Below are 12,880 nucleotides of genomic sequence, written 5' to 3'. Positions count from 1 at the left end.
ATACTGTTATGGTTTAACTGCGGAGTCTGTGTGGCCTAGATTTGACCAGTAGTCTGGGCTTCTTCAGTGCAACAGTCACATACGTATGCATATGGCGTCAGACATAAGCCCTGGCTGTTTATCAGTGTTAATGAAGCGTGTAATAGATCTGCTTGACATGATATAATGAAATAATCCCTGTGCACGCTTACTCACCACTACTGTCACAGTGTCAAACTGGTTGTAGCCAGTTCTATCTACCATGTGAAAAAAAATATATTTTTCAGGGCCTTGGTATTATTTATTTGACTTCCTGGAGAGCGTTAACACTACGACTATTTTGTGCTTTCAGCATTGCTTTTTTATAGTTAGGCCAATACTGACTGAACCCATATCGTAGGTTTGTGCTCAACTTGCTTACTGTATTTCAGTGATGGTAAATGGGGCGCAATGGCAGTGCTTGGAAAACATGTTTGTCATTGTTTTAGCAATTCCATGTGACGCAGTACTGTTAGTAATGTAAAAGACAGAAAAGAAAGAATGAAAACATTCAAGGAAGAAGGACAAAAAATGCTTCAGCTGCATCCAGGGGAACAAATGAGATTAAGGGACCTTTTACTCGATACCGTTTAGAAAATATAAAAGAAAAGCTTTTTATTCATCATCATCATCCAATTCTAAATTTGGTTTTACAGTGTGTGAGTAAACGAAAAGGCTTGGACTTGGAGCCGATTGCCTGGATGCCAGCCTGAACTCCGCCCACAACATTTTTTGGTCGGGAAGTTCGGTCAGGACTCGATCCATTGAGGAGTAATTATGACCAGACAAGAAACGTTCGGGCCAATCAAATTGCCAGGGCGGGCTTTATACGATGATGGACAGATGATCTTCAGGAACGTAATCATCACATTATCAAAGAGCGCTAACTGGTTTCCCTCAGAGATGACTGCAGCTGGAGAATTGAGATGTATAGATTCCGCTGTCGCGTCTGTTGTAAAATAAATCGACAGCGCATTCATTTTAATAGACAAACAGAGAACTGCAATCAAGGCATTTGTCGATCGGAAAGATATTTTTGGCGTCCTTCCTACATGATTCTGGAAAAGTGTAACTTATCAGCTGGCTCTGACGGTCGTTAAGAAGATGGTATGTAATGAAAAGCCTGTGGTCGTTGTGGTTTCTCCTTTGGTTGCACTCATGGAGAAATAAGTAAAAGAAGCAACACTCGTTATTTAACTTCTAAAATAAGTAAGTTCTGAAGTTGAAAACTGCGCTATGCAAAGGAGTTGACTTACTGCGTTGCTCTGATTGGTTGTAGGTCTACCGACTATCCAGGTTTTTTTTCCTGGTTCGGTTAAGACACGCCTCATAATCAAAGCCCTACGGAGCGGTTTCAGTCTCACATTCTCACTAGAATATGAGTATGACGAAGTCAGGCTACCAACGCACAGGACAATGGTGACAATTTAGACAAATATGCCAGACTGATCTCATGAAATGGTGTATACATGACACGCCAATTCGTATTTCTATTTTCGGTGTCCTATCAACACACATAATCGCTTTTCAGCGTGTTTATGAACACCGTTGACTGAACTTAACGGGACCCATGCAAACTCACAAACTTCAGATGTAATTTTGTTCCATTCTTGCTGCAAACAAGTCTTAAGGTGGGCAACAGTACAGGGTCTTCGTTGTTGCATTTTGCGCTTCAAAATGTGCCACGAATTCTCTATTGGAGACAGGTCAGGACTGCAGCCAGTCAAGTACCCATATCTTCTTCCTCCGCAGGCCAGGACTTTGTTTTGTGCGCAGAATGTGGTTTTGCATTATCTTGTTGAAATATGCATGGACGTCCCTGGAAAAGATAGGCAGCATATTGTGCTCAAATCTCTATGTCCTTTTCAGCATTAATGGTGCCATCACAGAAGTGCAAGTTACCTTTGCCAAGGGCACCAACACAACCCCACACTATGACAGACCCTGGCGTTTGGACTTGTTGCTGGTAACAGTCTGGATGATCCTTTTCTTCTTTGGTTCAGACCACACGGCGTCCATTTCTCCCAAAAAATACGGATTCATTTCACCACAGTACACGTTTCCATAGTGTGATGGTCCATCCCAAATGTCTCCGAGCACAGAGGAGTCGACGGCGCTTCTGGACACTGTTAACATAGGGCTTCCTTTTTGCACAGTACAGTTTTTACTAGGATGTGTGGATATAACTATGGCAAACCTTTGTCATGTACCACAATACAAAGTTGTCCTGAGCCCATGTGGTGATATCGCTTATAGATGAATGATGATATTTGATGGAGTGCCGCCTAAGGGATCACAGTTGTTCATCTTAGGCTTGCGCCCTTGTCTTTTACGCACTGAAATTCCTCCACATTCCTTGAATCTTTTAATTATGTTATGCACGGTTGAAGGTGAAATAATCAAATGTCTTCCTATCTTTCTTTGAGGAACATCGTTTTTAAACATTTCAATAATTTTCTCACGTATTTGTTGGCAAACTGGCGACCTTTTTTGGATGCTGCTTTTGCACCAAATCATAATTACAATCCCCTGTTGACAGCACCTTTTTCAAATCACATCATTTAACCAATTTACCTAAATGCTAGCACTAAATTGCTCCTATCCCAACCTTCTTTGGAATGTGTTGCAGGTCTGAGTGACAGGAAAGGATACATATTTACAAATGAAAGGATACATATTTACTAGGGGTGTAACGGTACATGTATTCGTATTGAACCGTTTCGGTTCGAGGCTTCCGGTTCGGTACGCATACAAACCGAACGATTGCTTGGACCATTTTTCTTGCCGGCAAAATTCGTGCTGACGCGGCCAACACAACGTTGCGCAACATCCAAATGGCAAGGGTAATGAAAGCAGAACGAAACTGCGCTCCTCGTTATGTGCTTCATGGATCGTTTATCAGTTCGGACCAGCAACATCTGTGCAGCGCGAGCCGATCTCGATCAAGCAACACTGTTACCACACCGCGCTAAGAGATCCGGTAAAGAAAACATTTGAATTCGCCACTGAGGTAATAACATCGCTGCGAGATCTAGTGAGATGCATTCACATTTCTCCGTTATTAACCGTAGATCTCTATTAGATCAAACAGCGCCGTCATGGAAACCAGGAGAAACATTGAGCCGTGAATGAACTAGTAATACTTTACGTCCACAGACCAGCAACATTCACCATGGATTTAATATAGTAACACTAACTGGAACCAGTTTGGCTGGAATGGTGAAATGCTTTCAAGTACTTCACACATCTTTTTCCAGCACTTCAAAATCTTCTTTTCTTTTTCTTTTTGCATTTCTTTCTTTTTGCTGTATCGAAAACGTACCGAACCGTGACTTTAAAACCGAGGTACGTACCGAACCGTGATTTTTGTGTACCGTTACACCCCTAATATTTACAAATGAAATTAAGTTGACCAGACAAAACACAAAAAAATCATGGAATCTCTGTTCTGTGATGCACGTTCGTGACTCTCCTGTACGAACTCATTCATCAAAATGAACAAATCTTTTTCTGAGTCAATTCGTTCATTTCGTTCGTTGAATGAACCAATTGACTCGAAAAAAGATTTGTTCAATTTGATGAACGAGTTCGAACAGGAGTGTCACAAACGCACATTACAGAATAGAGCAAAGCATTTGAGCTTATAAAACTTAAACTTTATTTTATTTATTTTTTAAATGAGCGATCATTTTGCTTGATAAGACCCTTATTCATCGTCTGGAATCGTTTAAAGCCCTTTGAACAGTTTGCAATGAAACTGTCTTTTTGACCTTGAACTGTTTTTGGTTACCAGTAAAGTGCATTATATGGAGAGAATCCTGGAATGTTTTCATCAAAAACTTAAATTTCTTTTCGACTGAAGAAAGAAAGACATGGACATCTTAGATGAAATGGGGGTGAGTAAATTATCAGCAAAAGTTTTTTTTGTTGTTTTTTTTTTAAGTGAACTACTCCTTTAAGTACTCTGTTTTGGTGAAAACAGACCATAAAAGCAAAGAATTAAAGCACAGCAGACACACTATATCAATAAGATCAGTTTCCGTATTTTGGCTGTCAGATCTGTCGTCAGTCATAATCTGGTTAGTAGAGCAGTACTGACCTCTATGACTTGAGGCAACACAAATAGGCAATGTGTGCTAATGAGTTTAGAGAGGTCAGTAGCTCAAGCCGTTCACCATCCAAAACACAGCACACCCACCCAGCAAAACCTTTTCGAGTGAATGGAACCAATCTACTATTATGATTGGGAAGCAAATCAAGTAAGGATCATTGACATGTCATGAGGGATGACAAACAAAACCTATGATTAAGGTCATTAGCCGTCCAACACTGGTCAGACAGAGAGAAAATGCAACAATCCTATTTAAAACACATGGGACATCTAAAAAAAAGTTTATGGGATGCAAAGATGTTGGAAGCAAGATGGATGCTAATGTCAGGCCCCATGACTTGATTAAATTCACTTGTTAAGACATGACATAAGGAATACTGGTTCTGGGTCAAAGCTTCTACTCATTTTAATTGAGAAAACAATTTCAACAGGTGTTGAAGAGGACTATTTATTCATATCAGACATTTAAGCTACGCTTTTAAAAACTTGTAGATTACAAATGGACTCAAGGCATCCTGGACACGAATATTTTAACAAGTCAAAAAAGATGAATCACTGACTGGCCATATGAAATTTCGGTATGGAAATGAAGGTTAGGATCACAATTTGGTTGTATAACAGCACACAAATGTGGATTTGCACCATTTGTTTTTTGATTTTGCCGTCTTATAGAGTGTTTGGAGCTGCAAAACAGTGATGTGTACTTCAGTAAATTGTTAGTAACTGCAAAGCAGCAAAATGATGCTTCCCGAAGATACCCATACCATACTTGCATAACATGAAAATTTACATTGTTCATATTTAAATAAAATAATGACAAAGCAGCTTGTGCAGTGTTTTCCTATTCATAAACGCACCTCTGGGATGTTTAAGGCGTTAAAGTAACCCAGAACCCTGTCTGTTACTGTAATTACCTAGTCCCATTAGAGTTATAGCAGATGGACTTGTAAGTTGGTGGGTCGTATAGGAAAATGAACCCCCACGTAGAAACTAATTCTCTAAGCAAAATAGCAGCCAAGTTGCTCAACACACTTGATGACACAAGTCATTCGATAGCAAAGTGCGGAGTTTTGTTCGTCATCCTTGTATTGTTAGACCATGTCGTAAAGGAGCAAATCAACATAATGCAGTACTCATCAGAAGTGGTGTTACGTAACTAACTAATCTTTCAGAAAGCCTGTCTGGATTTAAATAGAGATATATAATCCCATTCAGCACTTAGAGGAGTTGTCAGGGGGAGCCAAGCCCAAAGAGGGGCCAACGCTAGCACTCAGCACAACGCCATCCTGTCGTTCTGGTAGGAAAAAGGAGTTGGTAAGCAAATTTACAGCTTGAGAATATGGGGAACAGTAAGAGTGGTGCTTTGTCCAAAGAGATTCTGAATGATCTGAAGTTGAACACCAAATACACGGAGGAAGAGCTCTGCACGTGGTACGCCAGCTTCCTCAAAGAGTGTCCCACTGGACGCATCACCAAAGAACAGTTTGAGGGCATCTACGCCAGTTTCTTCCCAGATGCAGATCCTTCTGCCTATGCTAGGCATGTCTTCCGCAGCTTTGACACCAACGCAGACGGAACCTTGGACTTTAAGGAGTACATTGTGGCGCTGCACCTTACCTCGTCAGGCAAGACCACGCGCAAACTTGAATGGGCGTTTGCTCTGTATGATGTTGATGGCAACGGGACCATCAGTAAAAACGAGGTGCAGGAGATTGTACGGGTAAGTATTGGTCATATTTGTCTTTAACATACAATACTTTTTAAAGCATTTGGTGCAGACTGAGTATGGAAAGTGTGCAAGGTTTAGGGGGTTGTTTGCAGCTACTGCTCCTGGCATTTAGCAGCAAGTTGTAGTATGTAGGTAACAGTCCAACATTTGTGAACAGATGGCCCAAGAAGCTCAGGATAGATTACACCACCTGGTGTCATACAAGTTTCAATCACTTAAGCATATCCAATACTATTAGGTGTCAATGTGCCAGTTATTATTTTTATGTTAAAAGCGACATCATTTGAAATATTTTGTATTCTTATGGGAACAGTCAATATTCAACATGATTCCGGAAGAAGACCAAAAAAACCTTCCAGAAGATGAGGACTCGCCAGAAAAGCGAGCAGACAAAATTTGGACGTTTTTCGGAAAGAAAGATGATGGTAATAACTCCTAATAATGTGTGCTATTGCTGTAGATTACGTGAATCATGCCGTGTGCTCATAGTCCATGCATTTTCACAATGTCTCATTGTCTTCACAGATAAGATTGAAGAGGGGGAATTCATTCAGGGTGTCTTGGAAAACAAAGACATCTTGAGGTTGATACAGTTTGATGAGCCAAAGAAGATTCAGGAAAAACTCAAGGAAAAGAAGCATTAATGTCCACATTCCCATGAGACTAACCGGAACTTCGTTTCTATTCATTTGAAACCAAACCTACACAAACCAGACTGCTTTTCCAGGTCACATACTGGATGCATACAGATACCTATCCACAAACATGTCAGAGTTATAAGCCAGACAAACCTAGCTTTTCTCATAATACACACAGACTTCTGTTCTGGACCACCACCACATCTACCCGAAGGGCCTCTAAAAACAATGGAAAATTTCAGAGTCCAATCAATAAGAGCAATTAGGCTCATGTTAACAGTCCTATCTAGCGTATACAATCCTCTTAGGATCTGAAGGTCAGGTAAGACAAATCCGCAGGGTCCAGTTCTCCTCTTTTAGATCCCTTCAGGGTTAAGGTGGTTTAAGCGCTCAACATGCATTCATTTCACAGCCGACTTTTTGAAGAGCAAATTTCTTGTACTGTGTTTTTTAGGATGTACAGTGATGGTGATGACAATTTTAGAGAATTTTTACATGGAAAAGTTTAGGAATTCATATCTATTCTAAGTCCATTGCATTACTGATCAAGCCACCAATGCCAATTAGCCATATAAAAACTCAGTTTTACGGTGTCCTTGCTACATATGTTACATCTACTTACTGTAGTGATAAGTAACAGTAAATGATGCATAGTTTCAAGCTACTAACTCAACCTAACCCTACCCTATAGTAAGTGCATGTTGTTAATTGATATTACTCATAATGTGTAAGTACTCTGTAACAAGGACACCTTAAGTGTAATAAAACATCTTTTCTGTCCATTTTAAATCAAAGATTACTCTTGTAGTGTTGGAACAACGGTGTACATGACAGTCGCAATTGACTATGGTTTCTGTCCATGTGTTTGTAAAATAATAGAGCAGCCTAAAGTTTTAGAGTATTGTATTGTCCATGTAATTTTCTTTTCCAATCATTACAATTCAATATACTGTATATAATTATATTTTTAATTGATTTTAATGCAAATAATTGTTAATATCATGTAACCACTACTTGTTGTCAATGACCTACTTTTATACATGATATTATCACACAAAAACAAAGCTGTCTCAAACTGGGTTTTGAGCTTGAACCCAATTAACCGATTGAGTTTGGAGTGAGATTAGTGTCTCCAAACATGTTTAGACTTACTAAACTTGAATACTAGAAAAGGGCTCTCACCCCAAGTATCTTCATGTTGACACTGCTTACGGCCAAATCTCACAGGACAAGCCTGAAACGCAGGGGCTTACCTCTTTCTTTTCTTAAAGCCGTCTTTGGCTCAGGCTAATGCATGGCCTGGATTCAACACTAGGACACCGAGCTGCAAAACAATGAGCTCTAAAGCATTGTTGCTTTTGACTCGAAAAAGAACAGGCTCACATGCAAAAACACACAGAGGATCATTGTATCTAGTAGGATACAAGAGGATCTAGTTGAGTTGCATTAAACCTGAATTACCTGGTTTTGGATGTGGCCTGCCTTTGTTTTGAACCAGCGGGTCAAGGTTTGGCTGGTCAGTTAGATCAGTCAGCCTCTCCTCACTTTGCAGGCAAAAAAAAAAACGTCTTTCTCCATTGACAGCCATTCAAATGTTGGCATGCATTCTGAATAAATACTTTAATGTTGCATTATGTTATGGTAGATATTTCTTCAGTGAACATTTATTAGGATGGCTGCTCAAAAAAAAAAAAAAAGCAATTAAACATGGAAGCATGGAAGTGCAGGCCCATAAAACAAAGATGGCAGCATGTGCTAAACAGAAATGCAATGCTTATGTAGCTCAAAAGAAGAAACCTCAGTGATGATTAGAGTTGTTTTTATTATTATAATAGACAATGTAGTGATTTCGAGAGCAAATTCAACAAACATCAGATAAATGAATTTTATCAACAAAGACTATTAAGTTGAGAGCAAATAAATCAACATTTACAATATTATATATATACATATATATATTTATATTGTATATATAAAAGATCTAGTTAGGAACACAAGACATTCAACTGAACAGTTTTTCAGAATACACATAATACACACCATTGACATCAATTTTCAATACGACTTCTGCAACATGTAGTTCTAGAATAGCTTGGGCAATGCAGTACAGTAAACCTTGTTACATGCTAAACAGCAAATGTAAACCAGTCATACCCTATGTTAGGTGAAAAGAGAATGATTGTTAGTAACTCGATATAAAGGAAATAACAAAGTAAACGATAACCTGAATGCATTCCTTTCATGGTACACTAATCCATTTTAGATTTCATTTCACATTATCGGACATGCTTATGTGCGTTTTACAATGTTCTTATAGCTGAAGGCTTAAAATCCAATTAAATGTCCATCATGTATTCCTGGTGCGCATACTGTGAGTTTATCTCAGGCAACAAGTACTATAGCATTTTTGAATTTTTTAAAACAAATTCTATGCTTAATTTGTGTATTTATCTAACTCTAACCACTAATGTATTTCTTGTCATACTGACCAATAGTAAAAATAAATACAAATCTAAATAAAAGCACAGATATTTTTTTTCTTTTCCCAAAGTGTGCTTTGACTTCCTGTGCAATATAAATATATCAAATTTCTCAATATTACTGTATAAAGTTTGAAAATTGAAATGTGTCATATATCTTCCAGCATTATACGGTTTGAACAGTGTGATAATTAGCTGCCTATGACAATGTGCATTCAGCAGAAAACGGTGGCATCCATCAGTGAAATGTTTACGTATCAGATTATGACGAAGACTACAGAGAGAAGAGCATGATGTTAGATGATCCTGACGACAGTCACAGACAAAAAAACGCCACGCACGTATTCATATTTACAGTTATGTACAAACACATAACAGAATAGATTGTGAACATTCCAAGGCAATTTACCTTTAGGCACTAAAAGGTGTACATTATAACCCAAATCATTATAATTCACATATGATCCACCTTTGATTGACACCAGAATTCTACAGCCAAACCATATAATTTCACCATTAAGAAACAGTATCGTTTAGAAGTTGCTTTTGTGCGACTTACAGAAGATATTTGGATGCCATCAGAGTAAAACTGGCTGCATAAGAGGATTTCTTGGCTTTAACTGGGAAAAATTATATGACTTTGCTATCGAGTCCTGTCTAGTTCACACATCTTCCATGAACACAATCAATGGACTGACCAGCACCACTCAAATTACACATCAATTTTTTCATTAACCATACAAGAACTAGTCCTACATTTAGACAAAACATGCTTTTCTGTAAAATTAATCTGCAAAAATATGAAAATATATCAATTCCATACTTCGACAATGCAACCTGTCCCCTCTTTCATAAGGAAGGCTGTAGATTTGCCAGTAGTTTATGTGTAGTTTGTGAAAATAGCATTAAAAACTTTCCATTGCATTCCTTGTTGCAAAACAAAACTTTTTCTCAATACAATAAAAATTGAACAATATAACCACTGAACAATGATATGCTTTAGCATTTCTTCCCCATAACTTTGATGCTGGTTATGCTAAGGATGGATTGTTTTTAAAGTCTTTGAACATTGGCATGGCATTCAGAAGCTGTCTGTTCAGACTGAACAATCATCATAATGTTAAGCTGCGTTCTCACCACCAGCAACAAAGCGACGTGATCCCATTAATTTCAATGACGAGCTGGCGATTTCAGACGACATGAGCAACAGCGACCATTGACGACCGTTTCACCTGGTACAGTGACCATTACAGATGGTATTAAAATGCGCTTTGGTCGATTGGACCACAAGTAGACGAGGGAGACACAGTCCTGTTTACACCTGGGGCCTTATTTTAACGATCTAAAATGCAAGTATCAAGCGCGACGCGCAAGTAACTTTATGGGCGGGTCTTGCCATTTTACCGGCGGGATAAATTACTCCTGCACCCGACGCAAGTTTAAAAGGGGTTAGTCTGAAGTAGCTTCATTATTCATAGGTGTGGTTTGGGCGTAACATGAAATAAACCAATCAGAGCGTCATCCAACATACCCTTTAAGACCAGGTGCGCATGTTGCATTGCACATTGTTATTATTATGGCAAATTTACCAGGAGCGTTCACAGCTGAGGAGACGGGCAGTGAAAGATGTATTGGGATGGGTGATTTTGTTTTTTCCTGGTTCTTGACGAACAAACTAATTTGTCATGTGTCTTGTCACTATTGGGCAAACAGATCTGACCCGTCATTTAGGCCTATATTTTTTTACATCTTCATGGAGACCACAATGATTTCCCTCATGTGTTAATATTTTTCCTTGTTTCCTGTGTTGATGAGAGAATCAAAGTGTATGCGCGTTGTGCACCCGCTACATTATAGCCAAGCATGCGCACTAAAAATAGCATGTGAACAACACGTAACGCGCTACTGACTCTAGACTACGTTTTTTCTGGTCAGTGGCGCAACTGTTTTCTGGAACTGCAAAATAGCATTAGGGAATATTTGCACCAAAACATACCTCCTTTTTGCTCCGATCCGCCCAGGGAGCGCAAGTTCATTCCCTAGTTTACCGACGTGCGTCTGTGCAGGGAAAAGCCCGCTTTGCGCGGGTGCAAAATAGAAATGATACATGCGTCAGTGTACAAAGTCATTTGCGCCAGGTGCAAGATTGGGCCCCTGGTGTTTTAATCCGCCTCTTTTGTCCACTTTCAAACACTTCTGTACTGATATGGGCTTTTATCAGACCTTTTGAACTAATAGATGAAATAAACTCGTGCAATTTACATATGAACGCGCTTGGAGATGACGGAAAAACACACAGAGAACAGCTGCTTTTGTTCCTGCTCTGATAGCATACAGTCTTTTCGTATATTCGTCATTCGGTGGCTCTGAATTGTCATCTCGAAATGCTTGCTACGGAAAAAAAAGGCTGAAAATCAAACCCGATACAAATTTATTTATGACGGGCGAAGGTTTCGGAGGCAGTGTGTAAACGTGATTGACAGAACGTGAGGTCGTTTTCGGACTCAGTGTGCAAGGACCCTACGACCACGCCAAACGCTGTGAGTGTGTGTTAGAAATCAGGAATGGCGAGAGAACATTGGGCTTGGTACGTTTTTCATCTTCAAACCAAACTTGAATCTTCAGCCGTCGAGTAGGCGGTCTGTTGTGGCTGTTATGCATTCAACCACATGCGAGTTTACACAAGAAAGCAATTCAGTCGAATGCGTTTTCAACTTCTTCTGGAAGTGGTCAGAAGCGGACAAGCTCAAAACGTTTTAGACCCTGTTTACACCTGTATTTAGCGCCATTAACTGGTGATCCGATCGACCAAAAAACAGCACTCACCGTTTCTCGTTCGTCTTTAACATAAACATTTTATGTACCGATTCCATTTATATTTAGTCTTTTAATTCCCTCCAAAATGTTTGTTTTTAGTGGCAAGTAAACAGATTCGGTGTCTAAAACATGGAATAACACCTCTGAATGTCATTGCTACTGAGTCGCTGGCAGTGTGAACGCAGCTTTAGATCCACACTTTAATTGAAGGAACTATAAATGTCCACAACTAGCTGTGTACTGTAGTTCAATGTGTTTACACTATCACTTTAACACCAAAAAGATTGATAATATTGATTGAATGAAATTTGTTTAACAGGCATCCACCCCTACAATTAAACAAACAGGTGTTTTACTGTACAGTTTTTGTTCAGATCTTTTTCAATGGAGCCCTGACTATTTTTTTTTTATGTTCATGTAATAGACCTACTGGGAAGTCTTTAGTAGCAACTTAAAGTTATTCAAAGGACATGCAGGAATATATGGATGGCTACTCACTCAATATCATAATGCGTCTGCTGTCCTTTCCTCATACTCATTCCACATGACATTAAGAAAATCCTCTATAAAGCTTTGATTTTGTAATTATCTGATATTTTCAGTGGAAATCCACAAAACAAGCAGTGCTTCAAGGGGTGATACCTGTATGGCTTTGGCTGAGAGGTTGAAGTACTCAGGTAAACAGGCATGCAGGTAGATTCATAGATAATGTGTTTGTGTGTGTGTGGTCGGTCTAGATGTCCATGTCCACAGGTCTCATATCTCCTGTCTTGTGTTCCTTAACCCAGAGCTCTCTGTCTTTGGCTGGATCCACACTCTGCAGGAGCTGGTCCACCGGCTCCAGTGTCTAAGAAACAAGAGCAGTCAAAAAAGATGATGTTCAGCTACCAAGTACACTGCTAAAAAATGCACACTACAAAAGTTTGGGGTCAGGGTTTTTCTTTTTTTAAAGAAATTTTTACTTTTATTCAGCAAAAATAGATCAAAAGTACCAGAATAGACCGTACCATGAGTGCAGCAGGCGTAATGATATGACGCAGCGCCTGAAAATAGTCCCCAGCTCGGTAACTTCCAACGTGACCGGGAC

The 12,880-nt window shown here is 39.3% G+C and overlaps 2 protein-coding genes across 5 annotated transcripts in view; one reads left to right on the top strand and one right to left on the bottom strand.

Annotated features, from left to right (window-relative positions):
• The first annotated feature begins 4,702 nt into the window (after positions 1-4,702).
• Positions 4,703-11,034, top strand: rcvrna (recoverin a). The gene is made up of 3 exons (XM_039675277.2): positions 4,703-5,849; positions 6,172-6,283; positions 6,384-11,034. Exons 1-3 carry the CDS (start codon positions 5,469-5,471, stop codon positions 6,500-6,502), a joined length of 612 nt encoding a protein of 203 aa, XP_039531211.1. The 5' UTR covers positions 4,703-5,468; the 3' UTR covers positions 6,503-11,034.
• A 289-nt stretch (positions 11,035-11,323) lies between these two features.
• Positions 11,324-12,880, bottom strand: part of gas7a (growth arrest specific 7a) — a 38,349-nt gene continuing 36,792 nt past the window's right edge. For all 4 annotated transcript variants that reach the window (XM_089128214.1, XM_039675272.2, XM_089128215.1 and 1 more), the window contains one exon: positions 11,324-12,640. In XM_089128214.1, the coding sequence (XP_088984340.1) occupies positions 12,527-12,640 (114 nt within the window). In that variant the 3' untranslated portion in view covers positions 11,324-12,526. The remainder of the gene's footprint in view (positions 12,641-12,880) is intronic.

This window comes from Pimephales promelas, chromosome 3, assembly GCF_988280905.1.
Source record: "Pimephales promelas chromosome 3, fPimPro1.hap1.1, whole genome shotgun sequence".
NCBI lineage: Eukaryota > Metazoa > Chordata > Actinopteri > Cypriniformes > Leuciscidae > Pimephales > Pimephales promelas.
This window is presented reverse-complemented; position numbering and strand designations above follow the sequence as displayed.

What these genes read in the sequence shown, in the direction of transcription:
- rcvrna (XM_039675277.2), top strand. Translation starts at nt 5,469, where the DNA reads ATGGGGAACAGTAAGAGTGGTGCTTTGTCCAAAGAGATTCTGAATGAT. An exon ending in AGGTGCAGGAGATTGTACGG is followed by an intron (nt 5,850 to 6,171) that starts GTAAGTATTGGT and finishes TTATGGGAACAG; the next exon opens with TCAATATTCAACATGATTCC. An exon ending in TTTCGGAAAGAAAGATGATG is followed by an intron (nt 6,284 to 6,383) that starts GTAATAACTCCT and finishes TTGTCTTCACAG; the next exon opens with ATAAGATTGAAGAGGGGGAA.